The 16,233-nt window shown below is 38.5% G+C and overlaps 1 protein-coding gene across 5 annotated transcripts in view; it reads left to right on the forward strand.

The window, feature by feature from the left end:
• PTPRK (protein tyrosine phosphatase receptor type K) overlaps positions 1-16,233 on the forward strand; it is a 389,920-nt gene that overhangs the window by 363,755 nt on the left and 9,932 nt on the right. For 4 of the 5 annotated variants that reach the window (XM_069010807.1, XM_069010804.1, XM_069010805.1 and 1 more), the window contains 10 exons: positions 1,721-1,905; positions 3,625-3,712; positions 4,520-4,596; positions 7,190-7,226; positions 9,003-9,100; positions 9,795-9,911; positions 10,643-10,797; positions 11,915-12,050; positions 14,231-14,380; positions 14,950-15,123. In XM_069010807.1, the coding sequence (XP_068866908.1) occupies positions 1,721-1,905; positions 3,625-3,712; positions 4,520-4,596; positions 7,190-7,226; positions 9,003-9,100; positions 9,795-9,911; positions 10,643-10,797; positions 11,915-12,050; positions 14,231-14,380; positions 14,950-15,123 (1,217 nt within the window). The other variant, XM_069010808.1, reaches the window with a different exon arrangement.

The raw sequence follows: 16,233 nt of genomic DNA on the forward strand, positions 1-16,233 counted from the left end.
ACCATTGATAGCTGGAAGAGATAAATTTTTCATTGTGTGGACTGAAATAGTGGAGAGAAGTGTACAAACTTTTGGGCACACCATGTAGTAGAGGCTGGGTACCTGTAATCTTGTTCTTTGGAACTGCATAATTTGGCCTTCTCCATTTTCATATAGCCTTTGTTCGGCCCAGCATGACAAAACAGTTTTCTTCTGCCTTATTTAGAGAAAAGGAATATTTTATGGGTTCTAAATCATAGAACACGTTTTTTTATATGAAACTCTTACTACTTTGTAGCTATGCTAGTTTTCTTTTTCTTCATGTATCAGTTATTAATGCTGCTCTCCATTCTGTGTACATTAGCACTAAGTTAGTATGACAATCTTGCTTTTCCCAAGTCCCTATTATTACACTGATAGTATAATAATGTGGCCTTATATTTTTTAAACGGCTTTCATTGTTACATATTGTGAAGATTTAACAACTTTGAATGTCGCTTTCTTTTAGCCATTTTCTAATATAGTCCTGAAATAAATTTCTCATGTTCTGTTCACTCATTGTTTTTTGCTGCTTCAATGGGTTAAAGTGCCTATTACTGGTAAGTATTCTGTGAGGAATGGGGAGAACTACAAATCCTGAGGTGGTTTGAAATGTGTGTGATTTAGTAGGGGTAACACTGCAATAAAAAGTGACTGTTGCATGTCACTCATATTGTTAGGCAGGTTAGTGAGGCATAAATGTACTGAAATTAGCAACTTGGGTGCTAATTTCGAAGAGTTGGATTTCTCAGGAGATTTAATTTCAGAAGGCATTAATGGTGTTTGCATTGTGGTGTAATTGTACAAAATTCAACCCTTGGGGCATTCATTTTTTTCCTAGAGTGTTTTGTCTCCTAATCTGGATCCTTTGCAAGGAAAACGGTAAACTGATTTCAAAGAAGTTTAGGAGGGGTTGACTACCCACTTCTCATTCCAATAGCTACTTAGATTAGAATTTTTCTTCCTGTGCAGATTCATTTGATCTGATAATTAATAATTTGAATAAAATAACTTTTTCACAGAAGGGATTGACAAAATATGATCACCTCATGCAGCTTTGACATTTGGTTTTGATATGAGAATTGGTGTAGCACAGAGCATTACAAGAAACTTTGCTTATTCAGGGCAAAAGTTGTGACTGAAATTAGCACACTCAACTCAAGTTTCATTTTTCTACTAAAAGACCTGACTTAAAATGACCACTCTGTAGTGCTGATTCATCTTCCTAAGTGGAGGTGGTGTTCTGAAGTGGTGGCATAATTGCTTCTCTTTTTTACTGGGCTCTCAATTCACTCTTTGTTGGCTTTAGACAAATTACGTGCTGATACCACTATGGAATTATTCTAATTTATTGTTTAAGGTATAATATTGCTACTGATATGTATTAGCCCTTAAAAAGTTACTTTGGTTGATAGAGTCTGGAGTTTCCAAGTACATTAATGTCATGAAGTTTTGTAGCTTCAAATAAAATGCCCCTCAGACATCTTTATTGCTGGATGAAGGACTGCAAAATTTTGTATGTGTTTGCTGTTAAATTCTTTTATGTGCTTCACAGTATTCATGTGCTGGAGAGTAAGTGCTTTGCATTCTCAGAAATTAGAGATGTTTTTGAGGGAAGAGGTTCAAAATAGGTATCAATATGAATAGCAGCAGGTGTTACTGCTCTGTGGGTACATAATGAACGGATTTCTTGTGAATACAGATGAAAATCACAGTGCAACAGCAGAGTCCAGCCGACTCCTGGATGTCCCTCGTTATCTCTGCGAAGGCACAGAATCCCCGTACCAGACTGGGCAGCTGCACCCTGCCATCAGGGTGGCTGATCTCCTGCAGCATATTAACCTAATGAAGACCTCTGACAGCTATGGATTTAAAGAGGAGTATGAGGTGAGATCTCCAGTGGTGGGGCTTTGCTAGGAAAAATCCCTTTGAAATGGCCAGCCTTTTGTTTGCATTGTATTGCCAAAGGATGGAACTAAATGTCATGGGCTTAAGTGAAAAACAGATTAACAGGCATAAGATTCTTATAAATGTAACCCAAAAGTGAAATAGTAAATGGAGTCCAGTGGTTTGAGCCTTTGCAACTGCCTGGTAGAAAACCCCTGTGTGTTCCCTAGGGTATAAAAAGAATCTTTTTAACATATTGTAAGAAGTTGCCACTCTTTTGTTGCTGCTCTTTAGTGGAAATGCTATAATTAGTTATGTGAGCTATTTTTAGTGCAGATCTGGATTAGGTTAAACCTGCCTGGTTTTGCAAGAAACATTGACTGGAAGCACTCTCCTGATTTATTTTAGCATCTCAGTAGGGCAATACTGGGACATAACTCCAGCTGAGAAGCAGTAAAGATATGATAAGAGTAGTAACATCTTGAAGTTCTAATTAAACCTGCCTGAGCATGTCTACTTATAACTTTAATGTTAAAATGGAAGGAAGAAATTCCCAGCACTGGAGGTAGAAGATGAGCACAGATTCGTTTCGCTTCTGGTCTCTGAATCTGTTGTGATTCTTTGGGATTAGAATATCAGGAAGGACACAGAGTAAAGATGGGAGTGGGACTGCCAAGGTTGCTCAAAATACAGCTAGGTTTACAATGAGTTTTCTCTGAGTAAGTAATCTCTTCTGACACAGTTTTCAACCTTCTCTCCTTTCTGCAGCTGTCTCTACTGTAAACATAAGAACTGGAATAAATAAATGTGTGGTTTTTAAAAGAATATTATGCTCTTTTCCTCTCTTTTACTTAAACATGCTTTGTAATGCTCTGCCTAACTTCAAGGCTAAGCCCAAGTGTTAGCCACTGCTGGGGGGGAGGGTGGTCCCTGATGCCATACCAGGGGTTTTCCTGCTTGCTACTTCTTCTATCGCTATACATGACATCTATTCCCTGCTTTGGGCTTCTGACTGTGCATTAAAGTTCTGATTCCATGGCTACTGTGTATTTTCTGGAGAGAACTTACCCAGGATTAAGAGAACATCTGGAAGGAAGGAGTAGCATAGACCTACAACAGCTGTAAAATATCTACGGGCAATGAAGAGAAAGCCAAGGAGAAATAAAAGCTGCTTCTATCAGTACTGAGAGATCAATCTCTTAAGAATTCAAAAATGTAGAATAATTTTGCTAGTGGCAAGAGGGAGGGATATGATGAAAGTCAACAAGGACAATGAACATTGACAGAGGAGAGTTCCTGATGGCTCTGTAGGAAGGAAAGCTGTTTTACTAAGTAATATGTGGAAAGCAATGTAATGCTGTAGTAAACAGGCTGTGTATTACACTGTCTTGTAAGAAGAGTGATCAGTCTCTCTGTGCTTTCTCAGTTTACTGTCATTCCTCCATAGCAAGAATGTATAAGCAAGTTTAGCCTTCCGGCAATTACAGGATTTGAAACCCCTCTGGAGTTCCTCAGTGAGTTGCCTATTTACCGGTAGCAGTCAGAGGGAGAGAGGCTCCCTTCTTCTCTAGATATTTCTGTACCATGGTACTGCCTGGGTGACCAGGGCAGGCGAGCAAAGCTGAACTTACTTTATGGTGGGGCAGTTCTTTTAAGCTGTTATTTTTGGAGATAAATTAATGGTCAGAATGTTTTCTTTCGGAACATTTTTATTTATAGAGTTTCTTTGAGGGGCAGTCAGCTTCTTGGGATGTCGCTAAGAAGGATCAAAACAGAACAAAGAACCGCTATGGAAACATTATAGCATGTGAGTATCGGTGTCCTCGGTTTGAGCGATAGCTCTACTCGTGTGTTACTCGGGCCGTGCTCTCTCTTCCTTTGCGAGTCTCCGGTGGCACAGCTGCTTAATACCTGCAGTGGAGAAGCAGGACAGTGCCTTTTTCAGCTTTTTTTGTTGTTGTTGTTGTTGTTCTTCACAGTTCAACTTTCTTCCTTTTATAACTCAGGCTGAATTTCGCATTTGCATCTCTGTTGTGCAAGCTGTGGTAAGCATATACGGGCAACAAAGTGGCACTCATTTGGACGTTGATTCTGTTTATTTGCAACTTGTATTGTTTGACCCTTGCAATTGAACATGCAGGAATCACGGTGCCGGACAAGTCCCTGAAGAGTTACTTCTTCATCGAATCCCAAGTGCACTGCTAACTCCTTTGTCTTGATTTCATTAATGTCTCAATATGAACTTGAGCAGGTTTGGGTTGGAAGTGAGGAAAGAGTAATCCGCATTTTTGGTTTTCTAGATTACCAGCAGTGGAGCTGATGTTGAAAGTGACTTTGAGCAAGTAACCTGGTTTCTTTGTGTCTTTTTAACCACATGTAACAGTGCCAATACCTTTCAGCTACACTTAATGAAATGTAGTGAATGTTTTTTGAAGTAATTGCAGACCTCAGACAAAATGGTTCTTTGTAATTCTGTGTAAACACTTTGTATTTAAGGATTGTAAATTTTGAGGCACTTATGACAGCTGATTTTGGTTTTCTAGATGACTTACCGTTAATATCTTACTTAAAAATCACACTTCAAAAAGGCTCCGTAACCACTTGGTTTTTACAGATGACCACTCCAGGGTGATTTTGCAACCTGTTGAAGATGATCCATCTTCAGATTACATTAATGCCAACTACATAGATGTGAGTGGAATGCACAGCTTTCTCCCTCTCAATTTGCCAGCTTCTCTATGTGAAATTATTGCATGTTATGCTACAAAATTATTGAAAGCTTTCTTTTATTAAGAACAAATGTACACTTTCCTTGTTCTACGTCCTAGTACTCACTGACATTGTTGTGCTTTCTTTCACATCTGACTTTGGTTTGGGCTGTAGATTTGGCTGTACAGGGATGTAAGTACCACTATATGTGAATAACAGCATCCTATTGTAAATATTTAATATAGATATTGTTATTAATTACTTTCCTCTTCTATTTTTATCAGTTGATAACTATGCATGCCTCATCTAATTTATCTCATCTGTTCCTTTAAACAATTTCTTTTTTGTGTGAATATTTTTTGTACCTGTTTTAAAAAGATAATTTAGCCTTTTAGATTAGCTCTGAATATTATTGGATGTTAGGTAACTCAGGTGAGCCTATCTGTTAAAGAGAATTTGCTGTTCCCATTTTTTAGTGGTGATTTTGGCCACTAGCTTTTCTTTTCCCCTTCCCATGTACATGTGAGAAGCTAGATAGTATGCTGCACTGTAGTTGTTTGAAAATATACCTGTGTAGTAGTCGTAATATATGTTTGGCAGAAAAAGGAGGGATGATGACATTTGTAGGTTGGGTTTGGGTTTTTTTGTTAGTTTGTTTTTAACAATGTTTTTTTTAGACAAGCAATATTTAGCTGACATTTGTTTTAAGGTGCTAATTTAGGTATTACAAAGTATATACACAAACACATATATATATATTTCAACAGGGAAACTTCCTTACTTCTGCAAAAAATCTCTAAAATTTGAAATTCCATACTTTAATCAGAATACAAATTATATTACAATTTTTAAAAACTAGTCCAAATTTTTCCAGGTGTTTTCGTTAACAAAATATGACTTTTCTCTAATTAACACCTTAGGAATAAACTAGTTGTTGTATTCAAATTAATTCCAAAGCAATTTGAAAGGTAGTGGAATTGCTATGACAAGTGTTTTTAAAATACATGACTTTGATCGCTTTCCTTTATAATCGTACTTTAGTAGTTTTTCCTGACCACTTTTAGTTGATAAGTTATTTAAGACCCTTTTGAATTTCCAGGATACAAATATTTAGCTTCAGATATATTTCTGTCTTTTTATTTGGATATTTTAACATGGCAATCTCTGTGAAGTGATAGGGCCATGATAATTTGCCTGGGGCCTTAAACAAGAAAACTCTCTCCGATTTTTAATAATTTCAGTTCCTTGAGGATGTTGTTTTTCTTATTTAGGAGTGAATTGAACCTCACCAGAAGTAGACAAGAAAGCTACAAGTTAAAACTGGCACTTTACAATTTTTAAGTGACACTTTTCTTCTCAAAAACATTACTGAGTGTAAATGCATGTTGCACATGTTCCACTTCCATAATTTGAAGCTGTAGCTTGATATTAAGGACTTCAGGAGAAATTCTTTTGTCATTGGATGCAATTTTGGTCTCTTGTAAAGCCAAGAGTAAGATTCTCAAAAGTGTTTCCAGAAGCCCCAGAGGAAGCTTCTAGACAGGATAATGAAGCAGTCTGTGGAAAAGAATATAATTTCCTTGCGTACACTGAAATCCTTCACTTTATTAGCAACTTGTGAATACCAGGAGTCCAAGGGCTTGTATTCCACTGTAATGCAATACTTCCAGCAAGTGGCCTAATAAAACTTAACCTAGAGAATAATTGGAGTTATTAACATTTGCACATTGTGAAATTCAGCATTGTCTTCTCACGAGCAACACGAAACTTTCCTTCCTCTTTGTAGCTGAATTGCTGGCACTAGTCAAAATATACTCTGAATTATTTCCTCAAGAGCAGTAGCTCTTTGTCTTGTAGTTTTTATGTGAACAATTAGTGCTGTATAGTGCTGCAAGCACTGGCATAGATCCAGCTATCTGGAAAGGCTTAGTTGTGTAGGGCTATCTATTTACATATATATATATGTGTGTGTGTGTGTGTGCAAGAATGTGTATATACTTGTGTGTATCATGCCCACTATAATTGATGCACACTTTGTGCAGTCAAGAACATTTCACTGCAGTAGGACCTTGACTCTGCACACACCAGTGTCTCTGTCCCCATTAGTTAGGACTGGGGCACATATCTCTTTGTGCTTTACAGTGATTCTCTGTTTAGAAGAAGACAAAAGGTGTGTATTTTTTCATATTGGCTAAGTTGGGAACACAGATCAACTGTGAGATAATAGGGTGGCAGAGAATTTTTATTAAATTTTAAATAAAAGCCCTAGTGTATCCAGCTAGGGAAATAATAGAGGACCCATTTTTAGATGCAAGGGACCAATCTAGAGTACTCCTTCTTGGTACACTGCAATGTCTGTTCAAGTCAGATGTTCTTATTTTCATTTTATCTGTTGTCATTCAAACTTTTTCAATATTAACTGTTTTTTTAGGTTTTGAGCTTCATGCTGCTCTTAAATATTGGTTTGTTCTGAAAATGTTGTCTAGAGATAAGGATTCTGTAGTATCCTCATGCTTTTATTTTCCACTCTCTGTTAGTAATATGGTACTCAAACCAACTTATATTGCTGTTTTAGGGATATCAGAGACCAAGTCACTACATTGCAACCCAAGGTAAGAATCTGCCAGCTTTAATCAAATTGAACAATTGTTCTCTGTAGTGTTCTACAGTGTTTTGGTAAAATAGAAGTAGACGAAAATAAAGCATACCCAGTATTGTGAGTTGTCATCTTGTGTTATGGTAAATTAACATAGTATGTTCAGGTGGAATGTGAATAAATTCAAAAATTGCACTAATTTATCATGTTAATTAGCTATTGAGCAAATCTGTCAGTGATAAATTCAGCTGATAAAGTCAGAACCTACTACCATGATTTCCAATTATGAAGATGAATAGAGAAAAGAGACATGGACAGAGAAGAGAACAGTTTCATCCTGCCTTGAGGCATTTTTCTTTCCATATTGCAATGTTTTATTTTACTGTCTACAACTTAGTCCAGGATGCAGTGAAGACAGTAATGATAAATTAAACTCTCTCAGAAAATCTGGGTAAAGTAAGGCCAGAGGACAAAGATTCTTTGTACAAAGGAGTGAGGGAAATCTTTATCATGTAATACCCTACTAATAAAAAGAGGTGCTAGAGAAAAAACCTGAATTTCTATGGAAATTTTTTGGTTTGTATTTCTGATAAAGCTCCTCACAATGAGGAAAACCAAATAGATTAGTCTAAAATTGCACTGAAATATCAGAGGCTATGATTTAAAGTGAAAATAATTAGATTTAGGTATGCCATTATTTGATCTGTGAGCATAAGCAGATAGCTGTCTGGAAATATCCTGTTATTTGTCTCTCAGTTGATTGTAGGTGCACACAGGAAAGTTGAAGTAAAAACTTATTTTAAAGCAGGATGCTCAAAGTTTTGCCCACATTTGTTTTTCATTTTTGTGTAAGTGCTGCCTAAATAAGTTTCTATATGGCATTAAGTCTACATTTGTATTTTATTTATGTTTTAGTATGCAAATCATTGCACATAATAGTGAATAAAGCAGAGAGAAATTTATTGCTGCTTTTGTGTGCAGCCTTTGATCTAACATATGAAGGAATATGTTTGAGTCTTCAAATGTGGCTCTAGTGGTGTGCTTTGCAGTGTTATGTTTACAGTTGGACTGGTCTTTTCCAGATAATTCTGTGATTCTATATCTGTTATATACAGTAATATTTATAGTACTGGTGGATGGTGGTAAAGGAGCTGTTTCGGAGATTATTGTAACAGGGTAAATGCCTCTCACTCAACTGAACATGTCTCTGCAGCAGAGCAGGAGGCAAAGCTTAAACATGTGCTTCTCATTTGCCTCACAGAAAAGCAGTTAAGTTAGTTTAAATACACTTCAGTGGGAAGTTTCTGGCTCAGTGCCTGCTTGTGCTTCCATGTTTTGCCAGGAACCAGATAGCAAGTGCACAATATCTGTACCAGCAGCCCTCCTGCCTGATACTTCACTCTGGCATGGGCATTTCGTTGGTGAACATCTGAAGAAACTCACTCTCAACACTATTTTAACAAATGTAAAACAAAACTGGAAGTGTAACTATAGATGCAGTCACACATTGCTGTGCCTTGTAGTTGTCAAGCAACTTCTGCCATTTTGCTACATGAAACACCTGCCATTAATTTCTTTCAAGTGAATTCAGTAGAATTGAGAATATTCAGCATTGGATAGAAGTAACGATACAATCTGGAAACCAGCACAATGATATGATGTGGTTTCACAAAGCTCTCTTTGAGCAAGTGTGCTCACATGCATCAGCTCTGAAAAGCACTGGATTTTATTTTTAGCATTCACTTTGACTGTTATTTCTTTGCAGAATATTACCTGGAATTTTTTCTTGCAGGTCCAGTTCATGAGACTGTGTATGACTTTTGGAGAATGATATGGCAGGAGCAGTCAGCTTGTGTTGTGATGGTCACAAATTTAGTGGAAGTTGGAAGAGTAAGTTTTTGGGCTTGTTTTTCTTTTAATGCTGCAAGCTTAAAGAAAAACCTGCTGAAAAGACATACTATTGACAGAATGTAGAAGGGTCTTGTGAAGGACAACCCTGAGGGGCCAAGGGGGAGGAGTCCAGGAAATGTTGCAGTTACGGTATTGTCTAAAAGCAACTTCTGAAGACTGATGCTGTCTTGCTTTCATGAGTAGTGGAAAATTGTCTGAATCCAAATTCATATTTCAGCAGAATAGATTTGTATATTGTCACTCAAATGAGAAGAGTGGTGGAAGAAATGTGCTTCTATATCAGTGGCTAGAAATCAGCAAATTATTTACAGTTTAGCAGCAACACATACCTCAGGGAGGTTTATAAAGTAGCTGGGATTACTTGCAACAGTTTGATTATGAGTACAAAATGCATCACAGTTTAGCATAAGTGGAAATAGATTCCATAGCTCAGCACTAAAGAAAATACAAATGCTCATTTGGAAGTTAATTTGGCACCTAAGTACAGCTGTGTAAAGCAGTGGAAACTCCTTGTAGCTAGTGCTTAACTTGACATAACAGCCACTAGCCATGAGAAGCCACATGAATCCATGGTCATTTTGGAAATAAATGCGGTCTAATGCAGTACATGCAGTACTGTATCCTCAAGCTTTTCTTTTCCCTTGGTGTGAAATCATACCCATTTTTTATTTAGGTCAAGTGTTACAAGTACTGGCCTGACGACACTGAAGTTTATGGCGACTTCAAAGTGACTTGTGTAGAGATGGAGCCCCTCGCGGAATATGTTGTCAGGACCTTCACTCTGGGAAGGGTGAGTGCATTTTGAAAGGGCTTAGCAAAATACTGTTTCCTGGTAGCAAGGAGGATGAAAGAGGCTATGCTGATGTTTCTGTGGAATACCAAATCTCTCCAGCTTGTTAGCAGGGCCACAGTGCAGGCAGCCTTACCTTGCCATGGCAGTTATGCATTGCGTCAGCACTACCCAAGCATGCATCTCACTGTGGGACTTTGAATTTCCCCAGAAATGTCAACTTCTGCCATCCCCTCTCTGACACTCACCTTTTCTCCACAGCCACACTTCTGAGTTAAACTCAAGTACCACATTATGAGTCATCCCTACACACGCTGTCCTGACCGCCACTGAGTCAATCTCAACCAAAGGACAAATTCTGTGAATACTCTATGTGATAGAGTTGTGGTCCTATGCTAAATTATTATACTTGCCTTTAAATGTAGCAGGCCCTTGTCCTAGTTAGCCAAACTTCTGAAAATCAGTGTGAAATGCATCAAAGTCTATTAAAAAAAAAATCTTCAGTGCAGTAACACTAGCATACTTAATGTCTAAAGTAAAAATTACAAACTTCAAAATTAAAGTAACCCAATGACATCTCTAAGATTCCTATGGATCTTTGCTTTAAATAATTGGTGAAATGATGAAAACTGCATGTAGATTCTATCAGTATGTGTGATCATTATTTGAGTCAGATAATACCTAGTATGTGAAATACTTGGAATTTCATAACCTTTTTTTGCCTTTTACAGAGGGGCTACAATGAAATCCGTGAAGTTAAACAGTTTCATTTCACTGGCTGGCCAGATCATGGAGTTCCTTACAATGCCACAGGCCTGCTTTCCTTTATACGGAGAGTCAAATTATCTAATCCTCCTAGTGCAGGGCCTATTGTTGTCCATTGCAGGTGTGTACAGAAGGAGTAGATCGGTATTTTTCACAACTGTTTATATGATTGTTTGCAGTAATCTCTTGTGAAGCATCCATCATTTTGAAGTGCTCTGGTTTTGTTCCCTTTTTGAATTGCCTAATTCACGCTGCAGTAGGATTTGGAGGTCTACAGCAATGTTTGAAAATAATGAGATTCTAGTACACTTTTCCTAAATAGAATAGTCTGAGATCTTCTTTTTCCTGCAACAGCTGCACCAGCTAAATCATGATACTCCAGGCCATCATTTTAGGTAGCCTTCAAGAATTTTGTGACAGTGTTCGTGAATTAGTGTAGATACATCTGCTTTGATAGCTTGGTGTTGTATATAATGTCCAGACAAATTATTAATTCAAAGCAAAGTAAGCAAATAGGTGAAGAAAGATGGAATGAGGTTAGTGGCAACAAATACAGAATGTTTCTCCTGTGCAGCTTTTGCAAGGTTATGTTGTTGGGACACAGTCCTTTGACAAGTAGAATTTGCTTTCTACAAATGTTTGATTTACTAAAACATTTTAGTCAAACGTTTAATTACATTTTGCAGATAAAGTTACTCAGCCGTTACAGATTTTAATAATTCACTGTGCAAAAACTCTCCATAGCTTTATGTAAAGCCAAAATAAATCATGAGTGAATCTTCTGGATATTGTTAAATGTGCTGTCTGAACTAGCTTGGAACTTGGCTGCTAAAACATACCTTTGAGTCTCTTATCATAATAGATCACTTAAAAATCATTCTTACTCTTATTAAAGAAAAACAAGATCTATAATATTCTGAAGTGCATAAGTTTAAGCATTCTTCAGATTTCAGTTTAACTAACTTCTTTTTTTAATGTAAGTATTGATCTGGGTGATAAAAGGAGGAAACTTCTTTTTTTTGCTGTTACTTAGTGAATCAAATGTGAAGGAAAAGTGTTGTTTTGAACACATCAAAAGATTTTAAGGACGTTGTGATGAGAAGGAGAGAAGATAAAAATTAGATAGTGGCTGTGATGAAAAACTGAATGACTTTATAAAAATGCTCTCAATAATGGTTATAAAGTTTGTAGATGTTTTTCTGGGTCTATTCCTAACAGTATTTACTGATTCTTTTTAGTGCTGGTGCTGGACGGACAGGTTGTTATATCGTTATCGATATCATGTTAGATATGGCAGAAAGAGAAGGTGTGGTGGATATCTACAACTGTGTCAAAGCTTTACGGTCCCGGCGCATCAACATGGTACAAACTGAGGTACAGCAGTTTGCCTTCGAAGCACCTGATGCTTTTTGAAATGTTCTAGATCAGAATTTCACTGAGTCTGAAAAGAGCACGCAGTGACCTTCTCAAGGGAGTATCTCCACTGGGGACCATTGCTCAGTGTAAAAGCTCCCAGAACCACGGTGGTGCAACAAACCTGCCAACTCTTTCAGTCTTCACAGAAACAACTTGGTAACAAACTTGGTAACAAAAGGAAAGAAAGGAGGATCTTTTCAGGGAAGACCTTCTGTTAGGCCTGTCTGGGATGTCTCTCCCCAGCTCTGGTATCAGCAATCCCAGGATCCCGAAGGTGGAATTTCAGCAGGTTGCCACTTGTTTTAGACAACCTCTAATCACTTTATCTATAAATTGACTGGTGAACTTTATTGTTGCGTTGCTTGGTTTGGTTCAAGCCGTAGCCTTCTCGGAAAGTGCTGAGAGGCTGCTTAGGACAGAGAGGCAGTTCCACTCTCCCATAGTCCTTCCGGATGGCCCCGCGCTCCTGCTCTGGCTAGCCGTCGGCCCTGCAACACGGTGACAGTAAAGGAGGCGGCCTCAGAGGAACTTTTATTGCTACAGGTTGACCAGCCGGTTCCCAGAGGCAGAAAGACACGGGGTTCGAGAGCCGGGAGGGCTTTCTCAGATCGCAGGGGCGGTACATGGGCGGAGTTGGGGTACAGGAACCAACAGGGAGGGCCCGAGGGAGTGGCCAGGGCTAGGGGCTGGGGAAGGGGGGGGGGAAACTGTGAAATAAGAAAAGCAGTGCGTAAATACAGCACCACACTTTATGTCCATTTTACACTCTTTACAACTCTGTTTTTGTTTGTTTTATTAACCTTGCTGCCAAGCTTTTTCCATTTTTTACTCTTTTGGTCTTTCAACATGCCTTCAGCAGCTTTACAATAAAATCCCTTAGGAATTAAGTTCCAACAGCTCCCATTCTGCCACCAGAGTACCACTGAGCTTCCAAAGAAACACAGGTTATTGGTTTATATTGGCATATTGGCACTTCTCTCTCCTGCCCTCTGTAGGGACATCTACCTGTGACCACATGGAAATCTCTGCAGTTGGCAGCCAAACATATCAGTGTAATTTGGTGCAGGTTTTATTCCATGCTGCAACCTGTGGCAGTTGAACAATAGATGTTCCTGGTCAGCTAAGCCTGCCACAGGGCCATTAACCTTTGGGAAGTGCATGGGGTGGATTGTTTCAGTGTGACTGCTTTAACCATCCCAGTTTAATCTGCACTTGCATGTGAATTATTCCTTTCTCTCCCTTTTGCCTCTTACCCCTCACCTTCTCTCAGAGGTTCACATACAGCAAAATAAAGCTGTCATTGCAGCAAGTTCTTGTGATGGTTATATAGTCAACAGAGATGCCAATAGCTCCATAGTTGTGTGGGTAAGGCACACAGGCTGTAGAGCCAGAAGATGACCGTGGTCCCCAGACCTGTGCTGGTTTTACAGACGTATGTTAAAGTTTGTGCTCTTAAGAACCTCATTGGTATTCATAATAGCTACATGAGGCTGGCACAGTTCTAGACATGGTTTACGTCTATTACTCTTGGGGTGAGTAAATATAATGGGCATTTTGTGTAAAAATTGATAGGAGGCCGAACTGAAATAGTAATGCAGTTATCTAGGACTCAGTCTATGTCAAGGCAAGTTGAGAAAAAATGGGAAGAAATGGTTCTTCTGCTGGAAGAACACTGGAATTTATTACTGGCCTAGAGCCAACTATGAGGCAACTGAAGCACTAGCTTGCACATGCATAAGGAGAATGCAGCATGCCAAATACTGGCTAATCATTAGTAGTGCTTGAGGCAATTTACACTTTCTGCTAACATCAGAAGATTGAAAGCTATTTAAAAAAAATTGGTAAAGTCAACAAGTCTTTGGCATACGTGGAGAAACCCACAAGCACTGCAAGAAAACTGAAAACCTCCTGTTACTATTCCTGTTCTGTTGTTTTACTGAATTTAAATTGCTCCTGAAGAAAACATCTGTGTTCACTACACCACTATAAGAACAAGAATGTATTAAAGCATTATTTAATGTATTGATGGACAGTACTTTGAATGAGTTTAAGAGTGTGCAGTAGGCCTGTTTATCCTAAAAGAAAGATCTGTTGGTTTTAAATGGCTAAAATTTTTGTTTCTTTTCCTACTTTGATAGGAGCAGTACATCTTTATTCACGATGCCATTCTAGAAGCTTGCCTGTGTGGAGAAACTGCTATTCCTGTCTGCGAATTCAAAGCTGCTTATTTTGATATGATTAGAATAGACTCTCAGACAAACTCTTCACATCTCAAAGATGAGTTTCAGGTATTCACAGTTCCTACTAACTCTTGATATGACAACAATTTTTTGCCTCTAGATACATTTAAATTCTTTTAAGGAGAAGGTTTTTCATATCACTTTTATAGCACTTGGTCCCTAACTTTTTTGTCTACAAAATAAAGCACCCATGTTTATGTGCTTTGCAAAGTTGTTTTAAATACAGAATATCCTCCTTTTAATAAAATTGCAGTAAATGTCTGTCTGAAATAAAGACCAGTGAGTAAGAGGCAGAGAGAGTTTTGGCTTGCATTTGCACAGTGAAGGCATAGCTTTTTAGGGCTCCAAAGGACCCTCTTTGTTTTATTCCTTTCAGAAGGGATGGTGTCATGCGGAATGTGTTCAGTGGTACATGGAGTGCCTTTAATACCTGCAGCTTAACCCCCTTGCAAAGCCCCAGCATGTCAACAAACAGATAGGAGCTTGTATTTGCTAATGTCTTCTTGCTAATGCCTCGTGTTTTCTCATATTGCAATATCTTACAGTAAAACTTGGGGAATCTCGAGTCCAATGTGTGTTAGCTCAGCGTGCTAAAACAAACGTCCTCTTTCCCTTAGACCCTGAATTCTGTGACCCCTCGGCTGCAGGCGGAGGACTGCAGCATCGCCTGCTTGCCAAGGAACCACGACAAGAACCGCTTCATGGATATGCTGCCACCTGACAGATGTCTGCCTTTCTTAATTACTATTGATGGGGAGAGCAGCAACTACATCAATGCTGCTCTTATGGATGTAAGAGACTACCTTCTTTGTCTGCATAGCGTGCCATGGAAAGCTCTGTAATGTGAGAGAGAGCACTTGCTGGTTTAAGAAAGGGTAATTCTTTGTTACTGCAGTGCCCAGTAAAACAGTCCTAATGAAGAAGGGTGAGGGGGAAAGGGTAAGAAACCCCACCAGCTTGTATTTTTTGTTCAGGAGGTTTGTTATCTTTAGTCTTTGGCATCCTTGTGGGACCCACTGGAAATCTCACCTTTTTAAAAGCATTATATAAAGCTCTAGTCTCCAGACCTCCAAATCTCAAATCTCAGCAGGATCTCAAAAATCTGCTGTTTGTTAGGAAATTAATGTTATCTCTCTGAGCACGAGGTTACTATCACTATTTCATTAAAAAATCTTTCTATATTGAGGTATGAGCAATAGAGGAAGAGAAAAATTTTCTTGGCATGTTTGGGTATAGAGTATAGAGCTGGGGGTTTTGTTGTTTATATTTTGAGTTGCAGCTCTTTAAAGTTGAAGTCTGAGTGACAGAAATACTGTCAGGGGAAAAGGTGAATTAATGGGAAAAATGGAGTTGAACCTGCTTATACGTGTCTGATCGATAAAGCAGTTCACATGCTGCCAGGTACCTGCCTGTGCCTCCCATTAGCATTTCTAAAGTTAGGCCCCTAAAGGCACTTTTACAGTAAATACTTATATAAGTGGCCTGATTTCCAGGAGCATCTCCCCTTCCTCAAAAATGAAATGCTGTCAGAAACTGCCATGTCAAGGAGAGATGCTGAAATAAAATGGCAAACAGCAGCAGAAATCATCAACACTGATTAGTATAGTCATCCTTGAGTTCTGCCTGAGCTAGTGCAGAAAACAAACTGGTAGCAAAATGCAGTCCCTAATCTCACGACTACCTTATTGTGTCAAAAAAATAGAGGAGTAGCATGTGTAAGACCAATGTATTAGGGTGTCACAGCAGCTGAACAGATGAATTAGGGCAGTGAACAGAATTCTGGTAGCAAAAATTGTTTAGAATTGCAGTTAAAATTGCATTAAGCACCTGGATAAAATGGATGTGCTATGAACCAACCAACAGAGCTTCATAGAGGAGTGTGGTTTGGTGTCAGAGGAAGA

The sequence above is a fragment of the Aphelocoma coerulescens genome, chromosome 3 (assembly GCF_041296385.1).
Source record: "Aphelocoma coerulescens isolate FSJ_1873_10779 chromosome 3, UR_Acoe_1.0, whole genome shotgun sequence".
Lineage (NCBI taxonomy): Eukaryota > Metazoa > Chordata > Aves > Passeriformes > Corvidae > Aphelocoma > Aphelocoma coerulescens.